Source organism: Vigna unguiculata, chromosome 11 (genome assembly GCF_004118075.2).
Source record: "Vigna unguiculata cultivar IT97K-499-35 chromosome 11, ASM411807v1, whole genome shotgun sequence".
Lineage (NCBI taxonomy): Eukaryota > Viridiplantae > Streptophyta > Magnoliopsida > Fabales > Fabaceae > Vigna > Vigna unguiculata.
This window is the reverse complement of record NC_040289.1, coordinates 10064263-10074442: the sequence shown is the minus strand read 5'-3', so window position 1 is coordinate 10074442 and position 10180 is coordinate 10064263. Positions and strand designations below refer to the sequence as shown.

At 30.3% G+C, this 10180-nt stretch overlaps 1 protein-coding gene across 1 annotated transcript; it reads left to right on the top strand.

Moving 5' to 3' along the window:
• The first annotated feature begins 398 nt into the window (after positions 1 to 398).
• On the top strand, positions 399 to 3704 carry LOC114168348 (11-oxo-beta-amyrin 30-oxidase-like). Its single transcript, XM_028053128.1, has 5 exons — positions 399 to 760; positions 1125 to 1342; positions 1772 to 2016; positions 2509 to 2896; positions 2997 to 3704. The coding sequence occupies exons 1-5, from the start codon at positions 457 to 459 to the stop codon at positions 3432 to 3434; spliced, it is 1593 nt and encodes a 530-aa protein (XP_027908929.1). The 5' UTR covers positions 399 to 456; the 3' UTR covers positions 3435 to 3704.
• The last annotated feature ends 6476 nt before the right edge of the window (positions 3705 to 10180 follow it).

The window sequence follows — 10180 nt, the reverse complement described above, 5'->3', positions numbered from 1 at the left end:
ATTTTCTTAACTTGTTTCATTAAAATTGACGGCAAAAGCATAAAAAGGTGTATTTAAAAATTTAAATAAAGATATTTCTTAATTCTTAACAAAGTATGGCAGATTTTGAAAAAAAAATGATACATGAAGAAGAGATTTTAGAAATTAAGAGAGGACAAATTTGCAAAAAGATAGGGAAAGAAAGAAGAACGAAAGAAATGCCACGGGCCACGGCTCTTACACATGTCTAGAATTACGACACGCCTATAATCATGTGCCAAGTACAGTCAAACTGACACCCTGATTTCATTTTATAATTATTTTTTTTTGAATTCAGCACATAAAAAATAACTTAAATACTGATTATTAATTTTCTTAAATAAAACCGTTGAAATTATAATATTTTAACACACATTGTGCACGTGAAGGGGTGGATTTATCTGGACAGAATAGTAGATCCTTCCTCAGAAAAAAAAAATGGAGCTATTATCTTCTTCACCATTTTCAGCTGCAACAGTGTGTGTGTTGAGCGTGATCGTTGCTGTGATTCCGTTATGGGCGGTGAAGATGGTGAACACGCTTTGGCTTAGGCCTAAGAGGTTGGAGAAGCTTCTGAGAGCACAAGGTCTTCACGGTGACCCATACTCCCTTTCACCTTCCACCTCCAACCAAAATCAAAGTGAAGTGCAGCAACAAAAACCCGATTCTGAATCTTTTGCTCTCTCCGACGATGTGGCGCCTCGTTTATCCACCTCGCTGTACTATACTATCGCCAAATACGGTACCCTCCTTCCTAATATACTTAACTACTGTCATTGGAAGGATCCTTTTGGAAGAGTTGTTAACTTGATTTTTAATATTTTTGGGATTAGATAAGTAGTTCTTTTATTTGTAAATTTATAAACCATTTAGCAGAAAAGGAAAGGACAACAATTCAAGGATTAAATTAATAATGATATACTGATGTGTCTGTGATTGAATTTGAAATACATTTATGTTTGTTTGAGGAAAGGACCACAACTCATTTAGTTTATAGCATTAGAGTTCTCCAAATACTGTTTAAACATCTATCCAAATATAGCTTAACTACTTCTTAAGTTGTTAAAGCATTTTCAAGAAGTTGCTGATTTGTAAAGTATATGCAGGAAAGAAATCCTTTTTCTGGGAAGGAAGAACACCAAAGGTTATCATTTCGGAGCCAAATCAAATCAAAGAAGTCTTTAACAACATTCATAACTTACACAAGCCAAAGTTAAGTGGCAATGCTAAGTTCTTGATGAATGGTCTGTTAAGTTACGAGGGCGAGAAGTGGGCTAAACATCGACGGATTATCAACCCAGCATTCCACTTAGAAAAGTTTAAAGTAAGGTTATTCCTATAACTATAAACTTTGTAATGCATTAAGTGAGTTCAGATTTTCTATTAGTTTTTTTGTGTGATCTCTCTGTTGAGTTTTCTGATGTTGGTATATTAAAATAGTTTTAATATATTTTAAAATATCAAATCAGTGTATTTTGAAGCAAAGAGATGATAAAACAAATTCGGCAGAGTCCAAATTCACATTAAACTAGTGCCAATTATTCCTATATTGTTATGCAATCAGATACGGACATGTACTAAGTTTGTTAATGTACGTCTTAAGAGTTATACCAAGGATTTATGCTTAGTTAACCGTATGAAATATTTTATATAAACACTATATGAAAATGAATTCTTGATTTGTTCATGTTGTTTCTAATAAAAATCTGCCTTTTTCTCCCATAATATGACCTACATGATTCTAAATTTGCAGAATATGATACCAGCATTTTCTCAAAGCTGCTATGATATGATCAGCATGTGGGAGGGAATGTTGTCATCAGATGGAAAATGTGAGATTGACGTTTTTCCTTTCCTTCAAAATTTGAGTCGTGATGCAATTTCTAGAACAGCATTTGGAAGCAGCTATGCAGAAGGAGAGAAAATTTTTCAACTTCTGAAAATGCAGGGCTATCTTGTCATGATGACAGCAAAGTACAACAACATACCAATATTGAGGTAAGACCATATTGTTATTTAATTTGGTTTAAGACAATTAGTTAAGACTGTTCTGCTTTTACCAGAGCCAAAATCATCATGAAGTTAAGAATGTTACAAAATGTACAAAGGTTTTTCTCTGTCTACATTGTGGTGTCAACATTAAACTGAAACCTAGAAGAAAAGCTTTTTGCTGTCATTGGTTTGTCAATACAGATATAAAATTTTGGTTTGTCATTGGTTTGGCTGACTGGTATGATTTGCTCCTAAGTCATTTATGAGAATCCTCTATGGTTTCTTCCTTCATATACCTCACAACATAAAAGAAATGTAAATAATTGTTTCTCATCGAAAAATGATTGATCACGTACAGATTTTTATTTACCGAATGTCTCATCCTTAGTATATTTAATATCTTCCTTCATAGAGTATTGATCTCTGTTAATTTAGTTAAGATGGGAGTATAACACCTATAAACTAGTCCTTTCTTTCGATATTAACCTCTCTTTTTAGGTATCTACCAACAGCTATCAACAAGAAGATGAGAGCAGTTGATAAAGATATTCATGATTCAATTGAGGTTATCATAAAGAAAAAAGAGAAAGCCATGAAGAATGGAGAAACCTGCAATGAAGATTTATTAAGCATACTTTTGGAATCAAATAAAATGGAAACTCAGGGACATGGAAACGGTACGAGTGCTGGAATGACTTACGAAGAAGTAATTGGAGAATGCAAGTTGTTCTACTTAGCAGGGCAAGAGACGACTTCATCTTTGTTGGTCTGGGCAATGATTTTCTTGAGCAGGTATCCTGAATGGCAAGCACGAGCGAGAGAGGAAGTTCTTCATGTTTTTGGAAACCAAACTCCAAAATTTGATGGTTTAAGTCAGCTTAAAGTTGTAAGTGAAACATGGTTTCATTTGATTTGGTTATTGTTCTTATTTTTATTAATTAAAACAACATTTCATTCTAACTAGTGCCAAAATGTTTTTTCCATAGGTGACCATGGTTATATACGAGGTTCTAAGGTTATACCCTCCTACCATTTTCTTCAATCGCACTCTTCAGAAGGACATGAACCTTGGAAACCTATCACTACCTGCAGGAGTAAAGGTTGCGTTGCCGATATTTTTGCTTCATCAGGACGGTGATATCTGGGGTGATGATGCGAAGGAGTTCAACCCTCAAAGATTTTCTGAAGGAATTGCTAAGGCAACAAAGGGCCAACTTTCTTTTTACCCATTTGGATGGGGTCCTAGAATATGCATTGGCCAAAACTTTGCCTTGTTGGAAGCTAAGATAGTGTTGTCATTGCTTCTGCAGAATTTCTCATTTGAGCTTTCTCCTAATTATAAACATGCTCCAACGGCTGTGCTTAGTTTGCAGCCAAAACACGGGGCACCTATTGTTTTGCATAAACTACAAAATCCATCTTAGCTTTTTACCTTTTTCAAATATTGGAACTGGAATCACTGCTTGTGCAGCAAGACTATGCAAATGTACTCTTCATTCTTACTTGGTTCAGTGTTTTGCATTAGATTTGCGTGTCTGGAGACTGTAATATTAGTATATCTTGTACTTGGATTGAAAACCTTCTCTCAAAGAATCTAGCAGTGCTGTGTAGCATATCTATGGTTCGATGCAGAACAAAAGGTAATATTAGTGTTTTGTCACTTTGTTTAAATGCTGCCACTTAATACTTTTCTACAGCAGACCATGATAACAGGATCTCTTACATATTTTGTATTTTTAATTTTGTAATTTTATACTTTATAATTTTATTTTTTAATTTTTTAATTTTATGTTTCATAATTATATAATTTTACATTTCATTATTTTATATTTTATAATTTTATAATTTTGTAATCTTATATTTTATAATTTTTAATTTTAGATTTTATTATTTTGTAATTTTGTAATTTTGTAATTTTATATTTTATAATTTTTATTTTAATTTTATATTTTCTATTTTCTATTTTTATGATTTTATGATTTTTTATTTTTATATTTTATAATTTCTAATTCTATTTGTTTTTTAATTTTTTAATTTTATATATTTATTTTTGGGTTAAATATTTTTTTATATCCTTAAGAAATTGAAATTAGTCTCTCATTGAAATTTTGATCCAATTTAGTTATTCATCTTTAGATGTGTGTAAAATTAGTCATTTTAACAAAATTTTGTTAAGTTTATTTGACGTTTCAAATGTATTTTATGGTAGTATTTGAGTTGTTTAAAGGGTATTTGAGTTGTTTAAAGCGTATTTGACACATTTTCGCTTCAATATTAGTTGAGAAACACGTTTGAATCGTCAAATAAATTTAATGAAGTTGGGTTAAAATGATTGAATCTACGTAATTCTAAAAATGAAAATAAATTAATTTAAAGTTTGAAAAATGAACAACTTACAATTTTCGATGAAAGTTGAATAACCAAAAACACTTTTCACCTTATTTTTTTAATTTTATATATAAGAAATCTTTGAGAGAGTTCTCATTATTATACTTTCTTTTACGAAAATATTATGTAACAACTTTTAAACATAGTGATAAAACAAAATAATGGTAACTCAAATTTTTACCAGAAAAATCTAATTAAAAGAGTTCAATTAAAAAAATTTAAAATTTTGAACAAAAAATAATAAGAACTCAATTGGAAACGTAAAAACCAATATCATTTTATTTTTAGATTAAAATTCCATTTCTTTAGATATCAATTAGTTGTGATAATATTTTTTATTTTATATTTTTTTTAAATCCGATATTTTTTTTATTATAATCGATAGTTTAAGGTCCACTTTATTTTCTGCCTTTTTATTTTAAAGGTTGTCCCAAATTATTGGGCCTTAGGGTTGGTCCAAAGGGAAAACAGACCCTAAGTTTGCCCTAATCCTTCCATTCCTTTCACTTTACAGAAAATACAGCCGTCAAAATCTCTCATTTTTGCAACGGGAAGCTCTGTTAGGGTTTAGTTCCAGCTCTTGGTCAAGCAATCTCAAGCACGTTTCACTCCTTGTAAGTTGTTCCTATCCATACACTTCGTTTGCCAGTTGAACTTGTGTTTTTCCACTAGGGATAACCGCAGTAATTTGTCCTTGCTCCATTGTCTTCATCTTCAACTTACTAAACTACCTTAGGAACTATGGTGCACCTTTGTTCGTGTCCAAAATCTCCCTTAGTAACTCTTTCCAGGTGAAGGAAGCTAGGGTTTCACGTCATTTCTATTTTATGCGATTAATGTTTTATGAAATATGAGAAAAGTTTAGGGAAAACGTTAGTTTTTGGTATATTTTTGAGTTAGGGGTTCAAATATCCATGAAACTGTGATATTTGACGTTATTTCTCTTATTCTGGATGCGTCGCGCAGTCGCTGGGCGAGTGACTTTGGTCGCTGGGCGACTGTGTATTTTTCTAATATGTGTAATTTTAGTAAAATTAACTTTCCCGACTCATTAACCGTTGGATTAAGCTCAAATTTGGACATTTGGCTCATAACATGCTATTTTGTGGTTTGATCGGTTGGATCGTTGATTAGATGTCTTTAGCTTGAGAAATGTGTCACACATTACTGCAATGATTTTGGTTTTGTGATAATAAATTTTCTTAGGAATTTTGGTGTAAAAATTATGATTGTGTGTTGTGCTTGATTGTATGGAATTGCAGGTACTTAAATGTTGGCACTCATTTATTTGGGATGAATACTATTTTGTGATATATGTATGTCTTGGTATGCATTTATAAAATATGAGATGAATGAATTTGCATGAGTGATATGATTCATGGATTGTGAATGATGAACTTGGATAAATCTTGGCATGCAATTTCAATGAAATGGTTGGTTATATATGTGGTCATGAATTCGGTATGAGCAATAATGTTACATTGATTGCATGGTATTGGTATGAGGTGAAGTTCTATATCCCCGAATTGGGAAGAATGGGATGGTATGAAATCAACATGGAATATGAATGATGATGGGTTACAAAGGATGGCGTGAGGTGTTAAATGTATGATCAATATTATTTTTTTATTTGGAATGTGATTGATATGTTGTTAGTACGTAAATCCACGAGTCTCTAGGTGAGACTTCCTGGTGGTGCTTCAGTGGTCGGGACGTAATTCTATGGCCCTGTTAGTGGGAGTCCATGGTGGTGCCCCATCTATATAATTTGATAAGGATTCAAGGTAAGATTGCATCCTGACACTCTAAGGAGTCAGTTAGTCTCACTTAGAGTGGACTGACTCTTATGGTGAGAGTAGCAGGAGACCTGAAACTCATTAAGGGCTAACCTTGTGTGTGGAAGATTGAAATATTGTAACACTTGTAATACTTAGCTCGAGGGTGAGCAGCTCGGGGGTGAGCAAGGTAATCCACCACAAGTGCAAGCATTCGCTGAATTCGACCAGATTATATGTATCCGGATGAGTCGTGTCGAGTCGTAGTGCATTGTTTGGAAGGTCATAACATGCTGGCGTGATGTATGTATAATTGACTGTGAAAGAGTATATGATTGCATGATAATACTATTTTTTTTGCTCTAGCTTGTCCTTGCTTGTTTGATTGCTTTGTTTGTTGTTCTTCTACTTTTGCAATGATCATCAATTTATTGATGGGAGCATATGTGAGAGGTACTCGAGGTCAACAAGGAATGAATGATTCTGCTGCATAGTCTACCTGGGCTGAACTTCATGTTTTATTTGGGCTTTTCTATAGGGCCATGGCCCATGTACGCTTTGCTCTTTAGTATTCTATTAACTTTCCTAAGTCCTTGGATTCTTGGTTGTATCTGACATCATGGTGTGCTTTAGTTTCTCCTAGCATTTTTGGATATTGTAAGGAGTAACGTTTATACTCCAGGACTTGTCTCTAAATTTCTATGTGTGGCATTCATTTAAATTAAAGTTATTATTTAAATGGGGTGTTACAGATAGCTTATTTATTTTATTTATTTATAAGAAAAATTATATCTATCTTTTATAATCTTTTTATTTTATAATATTGTGTAATTTTTTTTCATCTTAAGATTAATCCATTTATATTTTAATCAGCCACTTATTTATTTATATTTAACATGTGATAAAGAGAAAGGATGAATTTATATATATATATATATATATATATATATATATATATATATATATATATTATTTGATAAATTATTAATTTATTTCTGTACTTATTATTTAATATTTATTCTTTAAAAATAATTATATTTATTAAATCTATTTTTTTATAAATATAATTATAAATTAATAATATTATTTTTAAAGTATAATTGATTTTCATATTTCAAAAACGTTTTTATCACCAACAAAATTTATATGTTAAAGACATACTAAACGATACTTTTAACATTAAATTAAAAATAATTCATCAATATTTCCTAATTCAATTAAATGAATCATATAAATAAACAAATTTCCTACTCATTTGATTAGGGATGGCAAGGGGACGGGACAAGCACGAGTTTCGCTATCCCATACCCATCTCCGTAAAAAAAAATTCATCTCCATCCTCATACCCAAACCCAACGGATATCAACCTTTTGTCTCATCCCCATCCCCACCGGGTAACGGGTATAATCTCGTACCTATACCCATACCCATTTTCTTACTACTTCAATATTAATTTTAATTAATTTCTATAAAATGTTAAAATAGATCTGTCTAATAATCTTAACCAAGAAGGGGGTCTGAACTGGTTATTGAGTCTTTCACTTAGTTAAATTGAATCTTGAAGGTTTCTTTAACCCTTATGACCCAATTAGCCAATTTTGCAGTTCTGTGTTAATGGACTGTGTAAAGCAATTAAGAATGATGTAAAAGAAGAGAGAAACCAAGAACACAACAGTTTATACTGGTTCGATTCAAAATGAATCTACGTCCAGTCTTCTCCTAAGTAAACCCACTTAGGAGGATTCCACTAACTCAAAAGAGATCCAAGAATTACAAGAACATCTATATAATTCAAGACCCTAAAGATTTAGGAGTTTGATCTACAAATCAAGAACTCCCCCTAGATGCAATGCATCCACACAATTGCATCTAGCCCTTCACTTTACACAGTGAATTCAACTATGAACAGAAATACAACAAGAAAGAATCAAGAAACGAGTACACCTAGTGTAGTGCAGATTTGACACTTGACTCCTAGATCCAAGCTTGGCCCATCAAGATTGAATCCACCATCAACCTTCTTGAATCTTTACTTCAATGATCTCTCAATAATGCTTAGGAACTTTGTAAATCTCAGAAGGCAGTTTCTCAGAAAGTCTCTCTGGAAATTTGTAATTTTTCTCCACACTTAAAACTGATTCAAAAACTGGTTTTATACAGAGTTCATTGCAATCATTAATGGATTAGGAATTTACCTAATAGATTATCGCGAGTGTGTTTTAACTGCCTTAGTGCAGTACCCTCAACTAATCCATTAGTTAAATAGCTAATCAATTTATGAATGCACATGCAAGGGTTTGATGGTTAATACAACTCAATACAAGTTTGTTTTACATATGATATTTTTGCTCTAACACCCTAATGCACAATCTAACAAAACTAGACTAATTCCAAACTAGTAATTCACATGATGTGTGGACTTGGACATTATCAAAACCATCTACATATGAGTTGAAGTAGCTCCCCCTTTCAACAATCTCCCCCTTTTTGATGATGGCCAAAATATGTCCTGTAACATAGCAACATTATGTGTCATGTAATACAGAAAAAAATAGCTCTTTTTTCTATTGTCCAAAGGGGGAGATACTTACACATAAAAACCCAAATTATGGATTTATTCTTTAGTTTAAATTAGTCACTAATTACACAACTATTTAGTATACAGGAGTCTCTTGGGAAATGATATCCCAATCTTACCGGCTACTACTTACACGACTTGGTACACTTGTCAAATCCTTAATATATATATATATATATATATATATATATATATATATAATAATATAAGATGATTTTTAATCATTATTAATATGAAAAAAGATAACTAAAGATATGTTTAGTAAAGATTTATTATGACTTTGAAACAAATTAAAGATAAGATAGTTGATAAGCAAATGATTAATAATGGTCATACCCAAATATTAGAGATATAGAATATAGTGTAATCTCATTAAAAGAAGAGGATACACCGTAATCATTACTTTGTTTGTGATTGGAAATAGTTATATATTTGTATCATAATAGAAAATTAATATCTTACCAAAAAAGTAATATATATATATATATATATATATAATATTTAAAAAATAATAATAATATTAGATTATGCTAATAATATTTCGATTAGTAATATTAATAATATTAAAATATTATATTAAAATGAAATGCATATATGTTAAAATAAAAAAATAAAATGTAGATATATGGTTTATGGATCTCGTACAAAATAATAATAATAAGGTTAAAATATTCTGTTAGTCCTCGTTTCTGTAGTAAAATCTCAATTTGGTCATCGTATTTTTATTAGTATCAATTAGGTCCTTTCCGTTAGTAGAGAGCTAACACCGTTAAGTAGGTGTCACATGTCAGCTTCTCGTTTTTTTGAATTTTTTTGATTTATTTTGAATTTTTGAATTTTTTTTGAATTTTTTTGAATTTTTTTAATTTTTTTTTAAATATTTATGCCACGTGTCAGGTTTGTAGTGTGCCACGTGTCAATCTAATATGGTGACACGTGTCAAATTATTTTATGAATCTCAATTTGGTCCTCATATTTGTTAATTTGATTTGATTATGTTAATTTCATGTGTTCCAAATTTAGAACAAATTTAACTTTTTTATAGATTTAATGATGATACTTTTATTATAAGTGATATTTCTATTATATATTTTTAACAACATTTAATTTATTTAAATTTATATTTTACATTAAACTTTATTTAAATTTTATTTTAAAATTATAAATATATAGATTAATAAATTTATATTCGAAATATTTGTATAATATTCAATATCAACAATATTTTAGAGTTGGCTTAAAAATAATAATTTTATAAATTCAAATGTAAAATTTTAAAATAATTTTATAACAAATTAAAATAAATATATTTAAAATTTTAATATTAAATATAATTAATATTATTAAAATATTTAATAAAAATATCAATTTTAATAAAAATAATCATAACATTACATAACAGTAAAATTTGGTCTAAATTTGGATTGCC